The sequence below is a fragment of the Chelonoidis abingdonii genome, chromosome 3 (assembly GCF_003597395.2).
Source record: "Chelonoidis abingdonii isolate Lonesome George chromosome 3, CheloAbing_2.0, whole genome shotgun sequence".
NCBI lineage: Eukaryota > Metazoa > Chordata > Testudines > Testudinidae > Chelonoidis > Chelonoidis abingdonii.
In genome coordinates this window covers 25,083,158-25,104,865 of record NC_133771.1, presented here as the reverse complement: position 1 = coordinate 25,104,865, position 21,708 = coordinate 25,083,158, and the positions used below count along the sequence as shown (strand labels likewise).

The window sequence follows — 21,708 nt, the reverse complement described above, 5'->3', positions numbered from 1 at the left end:
TTCAGAGGGCAGCAGCAACAACAGAGTCATTAGAGTAGAGTTTAAGATTTAATGGCTACAACCACTGTAAGATGAACATTTTCAAGGCCTACCAGCCACTAATTCAAAACTCAAACCGGAAGAAAAGGGGTTGCTTTACTTCCTGACAATTTTTAAAGTATTGCTTCATTTCACCCAGAACCTGAAAGCGTCCTTTTAGATTTCCAGCCAGCAAGAATGTCAATTCTCTTTTGCTTAAATAGCTTTCTAAACTACTTCTAAATCAAAGCACCACCCATTCTCTTGACCTAAAGCTGGCCTAACTCTCCCTATTTTATCCCACATAGCACTATAACATCAATGAGATCAAATAAAAAACCAAAGAGGATAGTAGAAAATCTATGAGATAACAGATAAGCAACTCATCCCATTACATGGCTGAAACCAGCTGGAATGACTTGAGGAACTGCAGGATAACATTTCACTTGTCCAGCTCACTAAGGCCCTCTTAAGTTTATTAGCCTTTGACTTCCCTTAAAATGCTTTACAGGATTATGGCAGAAAAATACAATGCATGCACTGTGGCCATGTTTGCCAGTTGGGGAAGACAGCAAAGCTCTAGTGCCTTAAAATTACTTTTGTTACCTTTTGAAGAAGCCACACAGTTTGGCCCATCTCCAAATCATGCCTCAGAAAAAACAAGACAAATCATCCCTGCATTTCGAGACTCAAAAAGCAAGCTGGGTTCTAAGCTTCAAGTCAGAGTAAACATCTCCAAACAAGTCAATAAATAAGCAGCAAGCATTTTTTCGACACGTCCATATGTTGCAGATTCTTCACCATAAAACTTTCCCGTGAAGCATACTAATAATTAAATCGTCTTTTGATCAGAATCAGTTCAGCTGGTCCACCCTCATCATGACAATCGACATGATCCCATTTAATTTGCCTGTTCACATTAAGCAGCCAAAGACAGAAATTTCATCTACTATTTTGCACTAGAATTTCACTAAGACGCTGCTATTAGTACCCTCACTAAATTTATTAAGTGGTATAATTCATGTTACTTTAAAAATAATTAAGTGCTTATTAAATGCTAAGCTACTAATTATATTTTGAGTACTTCCTTAAATTAATGCTCATATCAATCACTGCTTTATTTACTGTGACTTGCAGTGGGTCTTCTACATTTCACTTAGGGCCTCATATTAAAGTAAATGAAAAAGCTCCAACAGATTTCAGTGGCAATGAGCTCAAGACATTAAAGCACTGCCACTGGCTTGAATATAAATGTCAGAAAGGTAACTATGGCAGCATTAAGATTGTCTTTTTGTAGCCCAACAGCCAAATCACAGGCATAAGTAAATCAATATCTCTATGAACAGGAGAACTCAAGAACCAAGAAGGCTCATTCAAGAGCTTTACAAGAACAAGGTGATTCAGCTATTGTATGAACAACTGATTTATTCAGGGCAAATCAACTTCAAAAGACGTCCTGTCAGTGCCTATAAAGTTCTGTCAGTCCCACATTTTTATACTTTACAGGAACTGATAAATTCAGAAGAAACACATCATGTGATTTGAACAGAAAGCCTGAAGAAATGTTTGCTGTTGCTTTAAATAGTTTAAGAAAAGTCTACCTATTTCTGGAAACTGCTAGAAAACTTGAGATCAAGTATAAAAGCTAGAAGGATATTTAGTGAGAGCTGCAGTCATTTAACTCTCTAGTCCTTTTCCAGCAGTTATCTAAAAAGGCGGAAATGAAGAATGTATATATATTTAAGACAAAGCAGGCTTTTCCTCTTGCCTTTACACACTTTCTATGCACTTTATTCTCTTCGATGTTGAAGAAAGTCAGTGGGAACAAATGCCATGTTATTCTTTTGGTTCGTATTTTGCCAGCAAGGGCCTTACAGGACTTCTTCCCAGTGGCAGTAGATGTCACTAAATCTTAATAAATTTATCACTTAGTTTAAGAGCATGTAGTGAGACCAGGGTTCCACATCAAATAGCTCATGAAAGAGAGCAAAAAAACAAGTGTATTATAGAGGAAAACCATAGTCTTTGGCATCAAGTATGCACAGTTTGTGTTCTCCCACTTCATATGAATCTAGACACGTAAACACTGAACATCAACATCTCGCCTTACTGCAACTGAAGAAAACCCAGATCATTGAGGTCAGTTAAAATAGTAAAATTGAAAAGGAAGCTTTTCTAGACAAATTTAAAATTTGGCATCAAAAAGGGAAAAACAAAACAAAACAAAACACCCTTTTAATAAAACAGCTGGTTATTTGAAAGAACTGAGTTATACCGGAGCCACAGCAACTTCAAACAGATGCAGGCAGAATGGCTGAATTTTAAACTGAGGGCTGGTCTACATTACGGGGGAAAATCAATCTTAGATACGCAACTTCAGCTACGTGAATAACGTAGCTGAAGTCGAAGTATCTAAGATCGAATTACTCACCGTCCTCACAGCACGGGATCGATGTCCGCAGCTCCCTCTGTCGATTCCGCAACTCCGTTGGGCTGGGTGGAGTTCCCAGAATTGATATAAGCGCATTCGGGATTGATACATCGTGTTAGATGAGACCGATTATCGAATCCACGAGCAATCGATTGCTACCCGCCGATATGGCGGGTAGTGAAGACATAGCCTCAGTTGCAGAAAAGCTCCTAATAGCTTTAAATTCCTAAGGGGCGAGAGAGTTTACTTGGAATAATTGATAAATATAATTAATAAACAAAGAAAAATAGTCTTTCCCCTATTTTTCATGATCAAAAGCTATTAAAACATTTTTATTTTTAAAGCAGGACCTCCCACTACATTGTACCATAGCAAAAACGAAACAGTAAGGTTATTGTATAACATACCTGCATGCGTTAACACTATACTACTGTTCCTACGTATAGTACAAAATCAGAAGCAGAACTGTACAACAGCAAACAGAAGTAAACTACTGACACATTTACTAGACATGCTATTGCACATGGATCTTAACCCCGATATGCATTTTAGTAAACATGTTATAACTGTATTTAGTTTTACATATTTCTGCACATGCTACCTAGCAAATGTCATTTAAAAATATATGATATTTCATGTCTCTTAGGCTAGGTTTTTATATTTGTGACCATTACCATACTATCAGAGTGCCATGTCTTCCAATGTTGTCTGTTCCCTGGTACTGGCAGCTCTGTGTGGGGTATGCTTGTTTCCTTTATGTTTTATTTTACTATAGATCAAAATTGTTAGATATGCATGCATATTTGCACAAGACATTAACATACATGCTTTGTTTGAATAGGATCTGGCATCTAACTTCCTAAAAGGCAATATTTGCTAGTTGTATTATGCAGATGTCCTAAGGGCCTCAAATGGCTGATAAAGAGAACCACTTGGGAAGAGTGAGAGGGTAGTTTTCCAGTCAAAGACCATTTTGCCAACAAATTCTGCACTTTTTAGTCATAAGAACATACACTGAAAAGTACGAATCTTGTCATAGACATAGGAACTCCAATTCCATTGGAAAATGGAACACATATGTTTAAAGTGATTTTGACAAATACAGTAAAAGTGTTCACACAAACTTGGCAGTTAAGTTTGGAAGAGCTTGGTTTCCTCCCATTTGGGCAACAACTTATCTAGTTTAGGAAACTGGGACCTTACAGGAATTAAACTAACAAGTTTTCTCCCATTCTGTAGCACCAAGAAAGTATGTAAAAAACAAAGCAGCAGAGAACGCCAAGAGTAGGATGACAGCTATCTGTAGTCAGATGCGACGCATGAGGGCTACAAGGGGTCACGTCCCCCTGTTCCTCCCCCCCTGCCCCATTTGCAGCTTGGCTTGTACTGAGCATGCTTACACAGACTGTGCATGCTCAATAACACTGCTGAAGCTGGTTGCCATCACTCTACCCCGCCCTCTACATCCTCCTCCCCCACTATGGGCAGGCACAGGTTGTCCTGCCTATAGTGCAAGATTTTATGGAATGGGAATTTCTGATATTACACCATGCAATTTTTACTTTTTGATGAATGTATTAATAATACTTCTAACATTATATAAGGTTGGGTGAGAAGACAGCTTTAAAAAGATGTGAGCAAAAGTTTCAGAAAACCGGTTACTTGCCTTCTCGTAACTGTTCTTTGAGATGTGTTGTTCATGTCCATTCCAATCAGGTATGTGCGCGCCCCTAACAGTATCTGTCAGGTCGGTCCAGGCACCTCCTGGAGTGGTGCCATCATGGCACTCAATATAAGGCCCTAGCGACCCTCCACCCCCTCAGTTCCTTCTTGCTATCTACTCTGACAGAGGGGTGGAGAGTGGGTATCAGCATGGATATGAACACCACATCTCGAAGAACAACAGTTACGAGAAAGTAGCCATTTCTTCTTCTTCAAGTGCTTGTTCATGTCAGTTCCAATTCTTGGATGGGAGGGGCAGGGAGGGGAGGGAAGGGATAGCTCAGTGGTTTGAGCATTGGCCTGCTAAACCCAGAGTTGTGAGATCAATTCTTGAGGGGGCCACTTAGGGATCTGGGGCAAAATCAGTACTTGGTCCTGCTAGTGAAGGAAGGGGGCTGGATTCGATGACTTTTCAGGGTCCCTTCCAGCTCTATGAGATAGATATATCTCCATATATTATATTAACTGTTGGCATTTCCAGTTGCATCACATGGTGAACAGGTCCATCGGGGGAAGTCCAAACGTTTGAATATGGAGTTTGTGACATCTGGGCATAGGGACCACATGTGCCCATGAAAAGACCTGCCAAGACTGTCCACCAACTTGTTATGTACTCCTGGAGTCCAGCGCTTGCAGGTGTATAGGATGAGCTACACAAAAGTCCCACAGCGTGGTCATGGTGACAACAAGACCAAGGGGAAGTTCCAGCTATCTGTCACTGGCAGTAAGAAGGAATGAGGGGGTGGCAGGTTGGGAAGGTCCTATATTGAGTGCCATGATGGTGTCACACCAGGGGGTGCCCAGATGGAACCAACCGATACTGCTAGGGGAAAAATTTTCCAGCTGCTATGCACTCATGGGCGCACGCCCAATTGGAACGGACATGAACAAGCTCTCGAAGAAGAACCTATTGTTTTGTTACTCTTTCCTTCATAAGTGGTTCTGTTCTTAAATGTATCAAGGCAAAATATTGCAGATGATATTTCCACAGCGAAATATGTAAACACAGTTAATATAATCAAAACAAATCACAGATACTGCCTGATAGCAAAATGATCCTGTTCTGGATACACTGAACAGCAAAATCCAGTCTTGAAAATTTAGTATATTTTATGTTACATTTTAAACCCTTCTTGAACAGTGTTGAGAAATATAAACCTAGCAGAATTTAAGTGAACTTGGACTTGTGTGTGTGTGTGTGTGTGTGTGTATAAACACATTACTACTTATATCAGTTTTCAAAGGGTTTTTTTTAAATGATTTTTCTCCAGCATAATTATACAAAATATATTTACATTTTTCAGAAGAGCCAAACGAGTATATATATTTTTTTTAATCTCCAGTAGTTGGCAGTTTTAAAAAAAGTTAATTGAAATGAACATTTTCATTTAATTTTTTCCAGTGAACCAAACTGGATTTTTTTTTAACTAAGTTGTAGTTTTACTAAAATTACACACTTCATTTACATTTTCATTACACAAATTATTTCTCTATAAAAAATAAAGGAACTCTCTCCTGTATTAGAAATATCCTTCAATTGAATTCTCTTAACCCGGAATAATAAGGAAGCATGGGTTTATCTACACAGGTTGTGGAGTGAAATGCACTAGCGAAATTTTAGTTCATACCAGCAGAGTATACACAGACCAATTAGCGTGGAACACGCGGGTATGCTTTAGAAATCCTACCCTACAGTGCACACTGCTGCACCACGTGTAAACAAGCCCTTAGTAATCTTACAGACATATAAATTATATACATTTCTACTATAAAAACCTGGGATAGCATGTTAATGTGTCAAAGGTATTTATTAATTTTAGTCTTCTTCCTCTTCTTGATGTCTACGTTGAAAATTCAGCATTGTTTGTCCTCTTTCAGGGTCTTGCATTCGGAGGATCCGAATAAGGCCGCTCGTGGGTAGGGAACTAGAAACAAAACACATAATTTAAATAATGGCCCTTGTGAATGAGTTAATGTTTCTGCAAATTTGACTCTCCATTACCTGTTTGCCTTATATGACAGCAATTTTTCTTTGATCATATGAACCAGCAAAATGGAGTGAAATTCTAGCCCTACTGAAGTGAATGGCCAAGTTTCCATAGATTTCAATGTGTCCAGAATGGTAACCCGTGGTCTTTACCTTGAGCTATGAACTCTCTATTTTATGCAACAAATACCATTTTTATTCCAGCCCCAAAATTTTAAAATCTAGACTGTATAAATTATACAAATGGAGTTTTAAACTAAAAGCACAAACTCCAAGAGAAATATAATTAGTGCTCGAACACCCCTTAAAGTTTACATTTGCCTGAGACCCTGATGCTGCAAACATGGACTCGCACAACTCAACCTAAGTGCAGTTATGCACATATGTGTATGCAGCATCCAGGCTTTAAATTGTGGGCTAGAGGCTGTTCCAACAAAATAGCTTAACTGTACTTCTTTTGTACTTTTGTTTCCATTATATTAGTGTTCTTCCATATTAAAACTGCAATTAAATGCATATACTTTAACAAAATGTGAAATCAGACTTCATAATACTTCACTTAAATGTATGAAACCATATACACCTCTACTCCAATATAACACGGTCCTCGGGAGACAAAAAATCTCACCACGTTATAGGTGAGACCGCATTATATCGAACTTGATTTGGACCCCTCGTTCCTTGTTCCCTGACCACCCCTTGCAGAGAACCCTATCCCTAATCACCCCCAGAACCCCACCCCCTACCCAACCTCCCTGCTCCCTGTCCCCTGACTGCTCTGACCCCTATCCACACCTCTCACCCCCTGACAGGCACTCATCAGCAGCGGTGGGAAGCGGAGTGCTGCAGCTGGGAGCTGATGGAGCGGACCGGGCTGGAGCCGGGCTGCTCTGCTTCCCACTGCCGATGAACACGGGGAGGTTGGGGAAAGGATGCCCCCCATCCTAACCTGCGGCAGCAGGAAGCAGAGCAACGCGGCCCCAGCCCGTTCCGCTCTGCCACCTCCCGGCCGTGTCGTACCGCTTCTCGCTGCCAGTGAATATGGGGGGATCCCTTCCCCCAAGCCCCCTCCCCCGAGCAACACAGCCGAGGCCGGGATGAGGGAAGCACAGCGGGCTGCTTCTGGCCCCTCGCTAATCCCCCGGGCCACTCTAGAACTGCAGGGCCCCCAAAATTGCCCCCCTCGCAGATCCTGCCTCCTAGACCCTGGGGTGGGGGAGCCCCTGACTGCCCCCGAGACCCTCTGCCCTTTATCCAACCCCTCAGCCCCAGCCCAGCCCCCTTAACACGCTGCTCAGAGCAGCGCATCAAAGCTTTACCACACTGCATGCGAACCCCTTTTATATCGGGTTGTGTTATATTGGGGTAGAGGTGTACCTAGAATAATACAATCAAATGGTGAATTCCTAACTAAATATAGCTTCATAAATTATTCAGAAAGGTATTTACTTTTTTAAAATATTATGACAGAATATAATTTTATTCTGTTCCTAAATTAATATCAAGACATTTATAAAACAAATTTCAACGTAAAGGCTTTAATTCCATCATATCTTCTGGTGTCTTCTTGAGAGTTCACATTCCATATTCAAATAAAGTTATTAGCATTAATTCCCTTATTAATACTAACTTTGACTTTTTATTATGTGATTTTACTTAGTCTAAAGATTATGCATGGAAAAAAAAGAATCCCCTGTAATTATGGAAAAAATCCACAAAACAACCACGAACCTTCCCTGGTACGTCAACATTTTTGTTATAGCTACCTAGTTTGATTAGATTAAGTTTGTGATCTCCTTTTTAGATATACACTACCGTATTTCCTAGTCCAGGGTTATAACATTACCAGGTTGACTTTACATTAAATTATCTTGAGCTGGGTTTGTGGGGACTTAAATTGTGCTCTTAAATCCTAAATGCCTTTTAAAAAACAAAACAAGAAAAAACCTACATGCTTGATAGAATAGCTATGATACATCTACAGCAAACTTGCTCTTTGTTCCACCTCAGGCACATTCTTGTCATAAATACATTCCCTGTTTTTTCTAAGCTATGTAATATTTATTTCTGCTCACATTATTCAGAGTGACAGACACTAAGACTGGCATCAATTGTATTTCATATCATATCTACTCTCCATTTCCCGAAGTAGGATTTTATTTAATTTATTTATTTTTAAATAACCATGTCCACTATATATTTAATCATTAGTTTTCCAGTTACCCAAGTAATCTATCACATGGCTGCATAGATTATGGGGAGATGGTTCAAGCAGTATTCCAGACCTGTCTCTTGGGTACTTGCAAAAGGGCCAGGAACAAAACCAGGTCCTCATGGTTCATGAACATAAGGAGCAGACATCTTTATTGGCACCAGTATGGCTAGTAAGCACCAAATGAGGAGGGGCTTGTAATCAATCTACCCTCTTGATTGATCCAACTGAAGCCAGGAGGGTGCTCTAATAGAAAATTCAAAAAGGACTTCTAGATGTTTAATGAGAATCAATCTCAAACCTACAGACTCTCAGAGGTGGAGATACAATGGCCACTCTTTCCTAAACAATTTTACATAAGGATGCATGGAAGCAGATCACTGACAAGCAAACCTGTCAACTCACTTAGATATAACAGCATTTCTGAGACACTATGGCACAAAAATAATCAGTAATTCCTAGCCATCAAACTACATAGTACTACTCCTGGGGGCATTCTGCACCAAAATATTAAAAATTCTGCACACAATATTTTAAAATTCTGCAAACTGTATTTGTCACGATAACACTACATGATCACACCAATTTAAATTATTTTAGTAATTTATTTCAAAATACTGTCAACAAGTATGTCTGTAACAATACAGACACACACAAAATTTCTCCCAGGAGTAGAGAGTTAATGAAACCCCTATGACAACAGAGTTCCTGTTTCTCTGGCCCCTGTCTCCCCTCAGAGCCCAGCTGGAGGGCCGGACACCCACAACCCTTCCCCCCCAGAGCCCAGCTACAGGCCCCCCCAGGCTCAGATACTCACACCCCTTTACTCTCTTGGAGTCCAGCTGCACCCCCCCTCCCAATACCTGCATGCCCTCATCCCCAGAGCTCAGCTCTGCCCCCACCCTTGCCTAGATATCCGCACTTCCTCTCCCCTAGAGCCCAGCCACAGGAGCCCCCCTTTGCCCAGACACCCCTTTCCTTCCCCCAGAGCCTAGGGATCCAGATGGAGAAACAGTCTGATGCTCAGTGCCAGGCTTACACATCCTGTGTGATGCCCTCTCCTTCCCTCAGAGCTAGCTGGGAACTGGAGCTGCCATGACCGCTCTAGCTCCCTCCCCTCGGTAGTATCTTCTATGTGCGAGTTGGCCTCTGCCAGGTCCAGCAGGCCCTAGTGGCAGCTAGCAGCACTGCAGCCCATTTCTATGGAGGAAAGGAAATTCTGTGTGCACATTAATTTCTGCATTGCACAGTGGCATAGAATTCCGCCAGGAGTAAATATAGGGAAGAAACCTGGTCATGAAGGTGGAGGAATACTACAATTGCATTGGCTATCAAATGAAAATTTCTAAGGACAGAATATGTGTAGTTACAAAATCCAGTCCATAATAATAATAATAGTAGGGGTGTATTAACAGCTTCTGAATGAGTGAACAAGTCAGCAAGTTGCAAGAGATAAACAACAAAATATAGTAAAATAATGAGGGAGAACAATAGAGAACAATTACTCCAGATAAAATGGTTTATTGTAACAGTAAAACAGTTTGCAGTAAGTTTGATATCTTAAGCAAATTACTCCTTGGAATAGTTTGTTCTGGAACATACAAAGCAGAGGTTACTTTGAATTAATTTTAAGTAACACTGGAAATGGTTCAGAGAGCCAGTGTAGTGAAGACACTAAGGCAACATCTACGCTATAAGCTTGGGGTCTGATTCCCAGCTTGTGTAGATATACTAGCGCTAGCTCTTATCTGAGCTTGCATACTAAAGTAGTAGTGAAGCTGCAGTAGCACAGGCAGCACCAGCTTCATACCCATGGAATTCAAGCAGGGTTTGCACTCGGGGCAGCTAGCACAGTGTCAGTGCTGCTGCTATCCATGCTACCACAGCTACACTGCTATTTTTAGTGCACTGGTTCAGATGAGAGCTAGTGTATATGTATGTGACCTGGGAATCACACTATTTCATAGTGAAGATGTACCCTAAATAAGAGTGACCACAGTATCTTGAAGCTTGAAATTGTTGAAGGAGAGTGGAGTAGGGAAGTGAACAAATACTACTTAAATACTCATGGTGGCCATTTAAGAATGCTTTGGATGCGGATATCCTAGGCATATATACTGTGAAAAAGTCTACTGCCTTCTTTCTTACATATCTATTTAACATTTCTAGTGCACTTTTTGAGCTAGAAAGTTTAAGGAAAAATGATTACCTCATGCTCTGTGGGGTGAGCAAAATGAATTGTCGATGACGTTGAGAATCTGCCATCTTGAGCATCATGTCCATTGCAATTCTTCTATTAACCATGTCCTAAGAACAGAGGATTGACTAGTTATTGGTGTTTATAATATATGTTTATTGTCTTGCATTACTGTACAGAGAAGCTATTAATATAAGCACCTGCAAAAACTAAATTAAGTTTGGAGATATTTTGCTAATACAATTATCTAATTAACTGAAACATGTACATTGAAATTCCATCAAAAAATCTACATCAAGAGAACATTAAGATTACAGCCAAACACTAAAATTTAGGAAGTATACAGAGGCTGTGTGCCTGTCATTAGCCCTATCCCTTTGCATATGTGTACTATGATGCAGCCTTCAACTACACATTAACCTACTATATCTTAATACATCAGACCTTTTTCTACTACTTTGGATACGTGCATAGCACCTTATGCTATCATGCACCACTTAGCATACACTTAAGAGTACTTGGTAGTCACTTACATACAACATGCACAATGAACAAAGCACAGACTCCTACAAAGACCTGCCTTCTTGCTGTCAATTACACAAAAGGACCATACAAAGTTGCAGAAAAATGTGCATGTATATTGTATTTGAAAACCAGAATATGACCATGAAATTAAACATTGTATTGTAATGCACATGCACAGAGGTGTTGTTACCTATTGCTGTCCTGATCACTTCACCGTGCAACCTTAAAGTTCTCTCAAAGTTTCTCACTGGAATTTTCTAGATTTGTTTGCTTGTTTTTAGGACTCTCAAGAGTCCAAAGACAGACTCTGGCATAATTAACAATGTTCAAAGAAGAGCTGAATTATATCACAAAACCCCCAAATCAGGTAGGAAGTTGACATTTATGTTTGAGGTGCATACACGGCAGAGTTATCTGTATCCTCTCTGTCTAGATTTATGATATAACCAACGCATACAATGCATCTATCATGCAAGGTCCTGAAGCCATAAATGCCCATCCTCAACCTAATCCATGATCATATCTTGGTCAGAGAGGTCATCAGCTATAACAGAGGAAATATGAATAGCAACCACTTGGTTCTCCACTGACAAGTGGAACACACACTACAATGCAGACTGCCTGATCTCCACAGAAGCATTCTTTGATAGGAATGTGCTGTACAGGGTTTTCCTATATAAATTCTTTATAAATCGAGTTAGAAGATATGAGTTTGTATTGGTATTTTGATACTAATTCATCTGTGTTTCAATAGCTTTGGAAGAACTCTGGTGTATAAGCATGGAGAGGGATGTAAACCTACCTCGTGTTTCCAAGAAGCAACACTGAGCTAAACTGCTTGTGAAGGCAAAACTGTACCCTGATGAAGTGAGGGCATGAGCTAGGACCAGAGTTTTCTTAGCAGATCTCTGAGGAAACTCAGTGATGTTATGCAGACAGTTATGGACTGGGGAAAATGTTAAGATCCAGAAGAGCAAGTTATGTGGAAGTTATATTTCTGAGTTATCTCACAAATTCAACTTATATTTTAAAGTAGTCAGACTTATTTACACAGACAAGTGCCATATTTCTGGTTACCAACTTAGAAAACCAGAGAGTAAAGTTGATGTATTCTCTAATTAGCATTATAGAGGAAAAATGTTAGTAGGTTCTACCATAGTCTTTCAACTTTCCAATGATCTCCACTTAATTACTTTGGTAGTTTATACAGCAAAACTGGAAGATGTAGTTTAAATTTATACTTACCATGAAGACATCAAATTCATCCAAGCATCTGAAAGGGGATTCAGCAATGGACCACAGAGAAAGAATGAAACAAACTGTTGAGAAAGAACGTTCACCTCCTGATAGAGATCTCATGTCGTTTAGAGCAGCCTTGTTTATATCTCCAGGCTGGACCTTGAATTAAGTTAAGACATTCATTTAATTAGTAGATCATGATGGATACTTGCATAAGAAGCACAACTGTAATCTTTTCATACAAGATTTAAGTTTACAAATATTAAACATTAACATGAATATGAATATATATGTAGCAACACAGTAAGTTTGTATATTTCAGTGTATATGTATCTGAATGAAACTAAAATAGTTCAATCATACACAATTTTGTAAGGGTTAGTTGCAAGTCAACTGTCCCACTGCTTTGCCCAAATAAAAATGGAACAGGTTTAATTTAAACCAACAACTCAGCCTATGACGTCTTTAATTCTTTATTTTTATAAGTGTTAAACTCATCATCTAGTGTGGTTATGTTTCTGTCAAATACCAATGATCCTAGAACTGCAGCAAACTATATCACTACTGGTGTTTTAACAAGGAATAGCCCCTCTGTATGAATACATGTAATAGGGTAAACAGTTCTTTGTTCCCTGGATTACAGTGACACCTTGTGATATCTATATTTTTTTTATTCTGAAGTGCTTGAAAAAAATAAAAAAGTTGTTTTAATTAAAGATATTGTAACAAAATACACTGGTAAACATACATTGTGTTTGCTGGTAAATTTTTTAAACAAAGTGTATTTCATAATTTGTTTCTTCCCTTTTTATCTTTCAAGACAAATAGAGGTGTTGAATCACTCTACACAATATCTCAAAAGGACAGAAATCAAACCAAGAGGGACCCAAGAGAGGGACTTGATGCATCCGAGCAGCAGAAATAATGAACTGCCTTTTTTGTGTTTTGGTTAGAGACAGTGTTGTATGTTACAAGAATCTGAAATGCTATGCAAGTTTTGTACCTTACCCCCTATTTCTCCTATCTAGAGAAAAACATTTGGATCACAAGTAATTTATATCCTTTTTTAAAAAAAATTATAATTGGTCTTCAACTGTTAAAGGGTCTGAAAAATTGTGCAAGTCTAGTTAGAGAAACTAACCACACTAAGGTGGGATAACATCAAATGACAAATTACTAATTGTAAATATCAGGTGGAATTTACTGGACACTGCTGTAATAGACCATGATTTCTCTTGTTTTCATTTTTCTAATCATCGTTTGAAAAATTAGAATGCAAGTCTGAAACAATGCTGACCAATTATACATTTACTACATCTTCACATTTTAAATTTACATTTAGGCATCTGTTCCTGTAACAGCTCATCTTGTTTTTTTCTGCACCTGCATCCTCTTACAGAATAATCAATTCACACTAACTGTAAATGTCAGAAGATTATACTATATGACTTCAGATGAACAACAGAAAATAGTAAAGTAAGTTGACAGAAACCAGATACTTTGTTTTCATGCAAAAATCTGCCTTAGTAAATGCCAAGTAACTGAAATACAAAAAGGTACCCAAACAGAATTTTTTAAGGGTTAAAAATTCCACCAAAGTTTAACATCAAACATAACTTTTGGTAAGGTATTAATAAAGAAAATACAAAGTGACTTACTGTTATTGAAAGTGTTTCATTCTTGTGGTCAAAACTCATTTTTCCAGAGTAAGATCGCTGACATAATAAGAAGTCAAAATAGAACTTGCATCGTAAAGTAAGGCACCTTTTCGGATAAATTATGCAAATAAACACCAAATCAGTGATCTTTAAAAATAATATACATAAAAAGGTGAACAGATTTAAAGTCAAAGATCTCACAACAAAAATGAACGAGTGGAATCTTAATCAACATTAAATTACTGCTTCATTTTAATAATATAATATATACAGCAATACCTTTGTTCTATGTGTAAATGTTGCATATATAACATACCTAACAGAACCACAAAAGCAAGGAAATTAATCAAACCATTTAAAAGTACATACTCCTCCTACCCAGACACACATACACCTCATTACTAAAACAACTCAACAATTTAATTTTACTTTAGTATAGATGGGAGCCATCTATCACCAACTTCCCAGACTTACCCCCACTACTATGTATTCTTCACAGTTCTGGGAGGGGAAAAAAATACATTCACTCAATATTTGGAGAAGGGTTTGTTGGAATGTTAGCACTTCTATTGCGGCACAGTTGAAGTTGTGATGCTTTGTGTGGTAAGGTGGTTATTTTAGTTGTGAAGTGTGGATAGAGGAATAGAAAGTACATACTGTTAGAGGCTTTAACTTTTCCTTGCTTGCTTTAGTGGTTTTGCATTGCATGTAAAATCTACAACCTTAACTCTCACACACCATAGTGTTTTTGTGTATTAATTTTCCACTTTTTTAGATTAAGAAAGGCTCTCCAACGCAGCAATGGCTACTTTTATGAACAACAATATCTGCTCCTGAGCCAGAAAGGCACTCTCATGAAGAGCCTAGTATTTGTCAAAGTTCCTGTTGCTTTGTCATAGATCCTGCTTTCTGTGAAACTCTCCTGTTGGTTCAGGAGAGGACCTCTGAAGCCAGCTGAACCGTTTAGGAAAGAACGGGATCTTTGAGACTGGTAGCGGTTGCTTTCATGAAGCCCAGGGGCTCCTGTGCTGGCTGAATGATTTCACAAAGAATAAGATCCTTGACACAGTATCAACTGCTTTATCAAAGAGGCTGCAGCAGTTTTATGGAGCTCCTAGTTTTCAATAAACCAATAGCTATTGCACAGAGGATCTTGGTCATTGTGAAAACTGTTCAGCCATAAGTGGGTCAGAAGAGGTGCTTTCTTTGAGAAACCAGCAGCTACGTGAGAATTATAAATCTTCATGTCCCCTGGCTAATTGTTGTGCAGAAGGATTCAATCATGACAAAGACCACTAATTTTTTTTGTTGCTGTTAATTTAGAAAATATTTTAACAACTCCAGAGAGCCCAACAAACCCAAAAATGTACATTTTTTTGACTTTCTGTAATTTGTCATTTTGAAGCAGAAAATTGAGATTGAGAATGTGAATTTATTTTGGGGACAAAATTAACTGATTTTCTTGAAAATCTTCAGAAAATGCAAGCTTTAGTCAGAAATTATACACTAAAAATTGGGACAGATGCACTGTCTTTGAGGTTGAACTCCAATTTTAAGAGCACAACAGAATGCAGTCTTAGCTGTGATGTCTCAATGGCTCGATCATAACATATATTAGAAAAGTTAGATCCACTTCCTTAGACCCCACAAAACACATCAAGTAAATATTTACTGCACAGCATCTTAAGCTATTTTTTTTTAAAGAGCAATAATTTAAACTTCAGTTATATATTGCAGCTAACTTGTTATTCTACAGCCAATACCCAAAAGCCATTGGAAAGGTAGAAAGGGGAAGGATCTAAAGCTTTTTTGCTAAATATATTATCTCCCTGCTCTACAAAAGCTCCACACCACAATTCCTTCAAGAAAGAACAGTTATTTACCAGTTAAGTGTGGTTCTTTGAGATGTGTTGTTCACATGAATTCCATTCTTGGTTTGCATCCACCCCACGTGCAGAATATCAGATTCTTTCGGCCACCAGAGTCTGCTGGGGCCGCACCTGCATACTATATTCCCTGGGGTGAGAGCATTAAGGACAGAGCAGACCTATCTGTCCCTCAGTTCCCTCACAATACAGAATTCCAGAGAAGGAGGTCTTCACAGAAGCAGGGAAGGAGCGCAGGTTCTGGAATCTATGCGGACAACACATCTTGAAAAAACACAGGAAGTGTACAGAAGTAAGCATAAGTTGAATATAGAAATTTCTTCTGAGTGGCCCTGGGAAATGCCTAAATTTCCCCAATCGATAGAATTTTATGACAAATATTTTTAATCTGCCCCATCACAGGTATTTAAACCACTAACACTACAATGAAGATCACACTCACCTTCTGAATTGTTGATACATTTTGTATCTCTGTGTCATTATTTGATCCAGCAATTTAATAAACTTCTTCAAATTCTTCACTTTACCTTCTGCATCCTGATATTTGTCCTTTGCTTCAATAAGCTGCCTGTTTTATCAGCAAAAAGATTTTCATAAATATCTAGTTAAACTCAAAAGATGCTGTTAGGAACCAAGCAAATTCTTGACGTTTAATTTAAAACCAGGCTGACAATCAAAACTCTCTTTTCAGAAAACAAAAAATACACACATGCTCACAATCACTCTAAAAAACTAACATTGTGTGGGCACATAAGCTGAATTTTCACAGGGAAAGGGAAAATCACTGTTAAAATAAGATTATTGTTTGTTGGGAAAGAAAAGGAACGGTAAATTTCTTAGCTGATACAGTAAAAGCTTTTTTTTTTTTTTTAACCAGCATGCTGGGAGAACGGGAGTGCTGGTAAATTAAAAATGCCAGTTAATTCAGAAGGAGGGGTTGGAGGAATGGGAGGGGCTCTAGGGGATGCTCTGGAAATTTTGGTCCGGGGTGGGGGTGGGGCGCTCATCTCCGGCAGCTCTTCGTCCCTGCTGCTCCTAGTGGAGGTGTGGCCAGGCACCTCTGCAAGCAGGCACGCTGCCCCCATCTGCAGGCACTGCCCCCTGCAGCTCCCATTGGCACGGTTCCCAATCAAAAGGAGCCATGGAGTCAGCGCTTGGGGAGGGGGAACAGAGGCAGCGTGCTTGCAGAGCCACCTGGCTGTGCCTCTCCAGTAATAGCAGGAATGAGGAGCCGCCTGAGGTGAGCACCCTCCCGCCATCTGGCACCCCAAACCCCTCCCACACCCCAGTCCGCCCTGCACCAACCGCACTATAAACCAGACTTTCAGTGCAGATAAGAAATGTCGGTTTATAGAGCTTTTACTGTACTTTCTTTTCTGCTAGCAAGGTCTCACACAATTCTGATATGTATGGGCTATTTCCCTCTCTTCGACTTCCCTTCCATTCTGATATACATGGTTTATTCCCCTCCTGTCTTCAGTTTCCAGTACAAAGCTGTAGCATATCTTATGCTAGACAAGGCCCCCTTCTCTGGTTTGCCGCCAGATGATTCGTTTCAAAGTAAAAACTCAGAATGTGATCAGTAACAATAACTTCAGTGCCAGCCAGTTAATTGTGTATGGCAGGCTACAGTCTACAAAGGTAACTATCAAAATAAAATGTTGTCCCTTGGCTATTAAGACATCCAAGGAGGGTAGAATTGTGAGAAATATTGCTAGCAGAAAGGAATTATCAGGTAAGAAATTTATCATTCTGCAGCCCCGTGTCTCCCACAATTCTGATATACAGAGGAAGTAGCCAGCAGTGAACAGAAGTAGGGATGGATGGAGAAAAAAAATGGGACAGGGAACAGCATTGTTGATTGCTTAAATGGCAATATTATTAGTGGACCACTACCTGCAGCACCTTCTCACCACAGGAGGCCTCTGCTGAGGACAGAAAGTCCACTTTATAGTGCTTAAAAGGTATTAGCCTGAGACTATGTTGCTGTCCTGCAGATATCTGTGGTGGAAGCACAACTCTTCTGGCCCATGAGATTGCCACAGATCTTGTGGAATGTGCCTTGATTCCATCTGGAATAGGAGCCCCTCTCATGCCATATATGCCTCTCAAATACAGAGCTTGATCCATCTAACCAGGGATAGTTTGGAAACTCTAAGCCCTTGACACTTCAGATGAAAGACAAAGAAGGAGCTCAACCTTCTTGTTCATTCTGTGCCCTTGACATAGATCTTTAGTGCTCTTCGAACATCTATTGCACGCCACAGCTTATACCCTGGTGCTGTGGCTTTGGACTGAATGAAGTAAGGATGATCTCTTCTGAGGCATGGAAAGATGAATTCACCTTAGGCAAGAACAATTCTGGAATTCTTACCACCACTTGGTCATTGTGGAACCCACAGTGGGGCTCCCACATGGATAAGCTACCAGTTCAGAAACTTGTCTAGCAGATATCATGGCCACCACAAAACAGGTTCTGAGGGACAGACAGAAGGCAGATATTTATGTCAGTGGTTCAAAAAGGTGAAATAGTATGCTACTTATGGCTGACACCTGAAGTACTCCGGTGCTGGGCTGAGGTCCCTTCTCTTCAAGAATGTCCTGAACAACAGGAGTATTAGGATCCTTGGCATTCTTGATACCATGCAACCTACTCCAGATGGAGGAGTAAGCCTTTAATGTGGAAGCTCTTCTGGAGGAGAGCAGAGTTCTGATCACTTTGAATGACAGACCAACACTTCCCTCTAATAGCCAGACTATCAGTTTTATACATGGTCTGGGCATGGTTGGAAGAATGGGTTTTGGCGAAGGATGTCTGTGTTCTCGCTAATAGCTGCAATGCAGGTCCCAATTTCAATTCTATCAGATTGGAGAAACATGGCCTCCTTTGCTGTTGCGAAGTTGGCATTGTCACCTTTGCGCCTTCTCACTTTATCTCCTGGATCACCTTTCCTAGACATGGAAAGGGCATGAATGAATATAGCAGGCTTTGTGGCCACATCTATGTGAAAGAGCATCTTTCCCCATGGACACTGGATCTGTTTCCCTGGTGAAATATTCTTCTGGTAAGAACCCTGCTTTGGGTTCTTGTGACTGGTAAACAGGTTGACTGAAGTAAGGCCAAACGTCTGCAAGATCAAAGTGAAGACTTTCTGATTTAGGCACCATTCGAAGTTAATGACTGTCTGCTGAGCCAGTCCATCTTTTGGTTCAGTTCTCCTTTTACGTGTATCGCTCTTACAACAGAAAGGGTCCTATATGCCCATTCCAATACTGATATTTTTTTGTAAAGTTGAACTCCTTTCTCTCCCTGGTTGTTGAGATAGGCCATAGAAGTTTGTACTGTCCAATTGGATCAGAATATGGTCGCCTTCTAGATAGCTCAGGAACATTAGCAGAGCTAGATTGACTCTCGGGCTCTTTACTCAAGAGTCTGAGGCATCTTGTGCTGTTCTGTGGCTCAGATGTGTGCGCCCCACCCTATCAGGCTGGCATTGGTTGAGAGTTCCTGTGGGTCTAAAAGGCATATGAGAAGACCCCTGTGAAAATTCTCTGGGATTGCCCATCATTTTACAGAATCCAGTACCTAGTTTAGAACCTGATCCTGCAAGTGTTCCAGACAATGGTTCCATACTTTCAGTACAAAGGCCTGGAGACCCCTGATAAAGAGACCGTGTTCATGGGGTGATCTCTATACATAATATCAAGAGACCCAATATTTGGAGACAATGTGTTATGGTTGGCCTTATACACTTGACCAGTATAGATACTACATACTGGATCTCCTGGAATACATCCAGTGATGGGTAGACCTTTGCTGCAGAAGTGTCCATTTCCACTTCTAGCTGAATTATCTTTGTGGGGGGGGGGGGGGGAGAGAATCAACATTTTTACTGGTGTTTATCACAAAGCCATGCACTTGGAGAAGATCCAGTCCAAACTGTGGCACTATGTTCTGCAGCTTGGGTCGGAGCTCTGATCAAGATGTTATCCAAGAAGGATACAGATGAGTGCTCTGAAACCTGAGTCTGGCTGTTAGAACTGCAAGCATCTTGGTAAATACTGTGAGGGCTGATGAGAGACCAACTACAAGAGTTTGGTACTTGTAGTAAGCCATACCATATGCAACTTTCTACAGTCTCTGGTGGCATGAGCATATGGGAATGTGGAGATCTCCATCTTCTAGGACCACAGAAGTGAGAAAGTCCCACTGGGACAGGGATGCCACTGTTGAAGCTAGGGTTGTTATAGTATAATTCCTCAATCTGGACCTTGGAGTTCAAATATGAGGTACTAACATAAATTCCTCTAAGCTTAATTACCAGCTTAGATCTGTTAGCGCTGCCACCAGCCAGAATTCCAGTGTCTGGCACACTCTGGTCTCCCCAAAACTTCCCTGGGGGACCCCAAGACTCAGATGCCCTGAGTCTCACAACAAAGGGAAATAACCCACTTCCCTTCTCCCTCTTTACCTCCTCCCAGGCTTCCCCTCCCTGGGTTACCCTGGAAGATTACTGTACTTAAACTCCTTGAATTACAAAACAGAGAGGACAATTCACCTTCCCCCCTCCTTCTTTTCCCTCCCACCAATTCCCTGGTGAGCTGCAGGCTCAATCCCCCTGAGCCTCCACTAGGAAAAAATCCAACAGGTCTTAAAAAGAAAGCTTTCCTTAAAAAGAAAGAAAAAGACATAAAAATGGTCTCTGTATCAAGAAGACAATATACAGGGTCAATTGCTTAAAAGAAAACATGAATAAACAGCCTTATTCAAAAAGAAATACAATTTAAAACATTCCAGCAACTACACACATGTAAATACAAAAACAATATAAAAATCTATATTGTCTTATACCTGTACTTACAACTGGGAAACAGAAGATTAGAAAGCCTGAAGATAGAGAGATCCTCTCTCAGAGCCGAGAGAGCACTAGAACAGAACAAAGAACACACACCCAAAAACTTCCCTCCCTGAGCTTTGAAAAATCCGGTTTCCTGATTGGTCCTCTGGTCAGGTGTTTGGTTCCCTTTGTTAACCCTTTACAGGTAAAAGAAACATTAACCCTTAGCTACCTGTTTATGACAAGGGTCTCCATCTGGAAACTTATTTTCTTCATCTATTTGTTGAGCCACTGAGGTCCAACATGGCTCTGACTCCTCCTACCTCAGTGCATTTTGGACAATGAAGAAAATAGAATAGAAACCTGAGAACCTTGCTCCTGAAGGAACTCCTACTACTACTACATTCAGGGGATGCAAAATTTCATTCAACACCAGTTTATATTAGATGAGGCTGCTGGGGATTGGGTGAAGGGATGGGATGAGGCCTTTAGTACAAGGGACTTATCTGTAACTCACTACCCCCTTCACCCACTTGCCTGTGGTTGATATGTACCATTCTTCTGAGAAATAGGATCTAGGCAGACACGCGTTTGTTCCTTGTCATAGTGGGGTCTTACAGGCAGTGGGACTTCCTTTGGATTTTTCACCCAAGCCCTAGTTCCAGGCTTTTCCCGATATGCCTGTTGTCTTTCTTCTGGTACTTGTGAGGATGGATGAAAGGAGCATTTCTGTCTCTTGCTGGGTTTATAATCACTGTTCAGAGGATTGCATGGGGAGGGACTGTTTCAGTTTGGCAGCGCTTTCTGCCACTATCTTATCCAATTTTTCCCCAAATAGGAGAGAGACTTTTAATTTAGATGAACATAGGATCTGTTTCGTTCCAGAGAAGAAGCCATACACTGTATCTGGCTATGACCTGGATTCCATGGCCCTTGCTGAAAATCTCATTACCTCCATTGAGGCACCTTCCATGAAGGCTGTTTCTAGGAAAATT

The 21,708-nt window shown here is 40.1% G+C and overlaps 1 protein-coding gene across 5 annotated transcripts in view; it reads right to left on the bottom strand.

The window, feature by feature from the left end:
• Positions 1-4,176: 4,176 nt before the first annotated feature.
• SMC6 (structural maintenance of chromosomes 6) overlaps positions 4,177-21,708 on the bottom strand; it is a 93,075-nt gene continuing 75,543 nt past the window's right edge. For 4 of the 5 annotated variants that reach the window (XM_032773955.2, XM_075063663.1, XM_075063662.1 and 1 more), the window contains 5 exons: positions 16,318-16,443; positions 13,990-14,095; positions 12,338-12,490; positions 10,580-10,677; positions 4,177-6,096 (listed from right to left, as the gene is read on the bottom strand). In XM_032773955.2, the coding sequence (XP_032629846.1) occupies positions 5,988-6,096; positions 10,580-10,677; positions 12,338-12,490; positions 13,990-14,095; positions 16,318-16,443 (592 nt within the window). In that variant the 3' untranslated portion in view covers positions 4,177-5,987. Of the gene's footprint in view, positions 6,097-10,579; positions 10,678-12,337; positions 12,491-13,989; positions 14,096-16,317; positions 16,444-21,708 lie in introns of those variants that run through there. The other variant, XM_075063664.1, reaches the window with a different exon arrangement.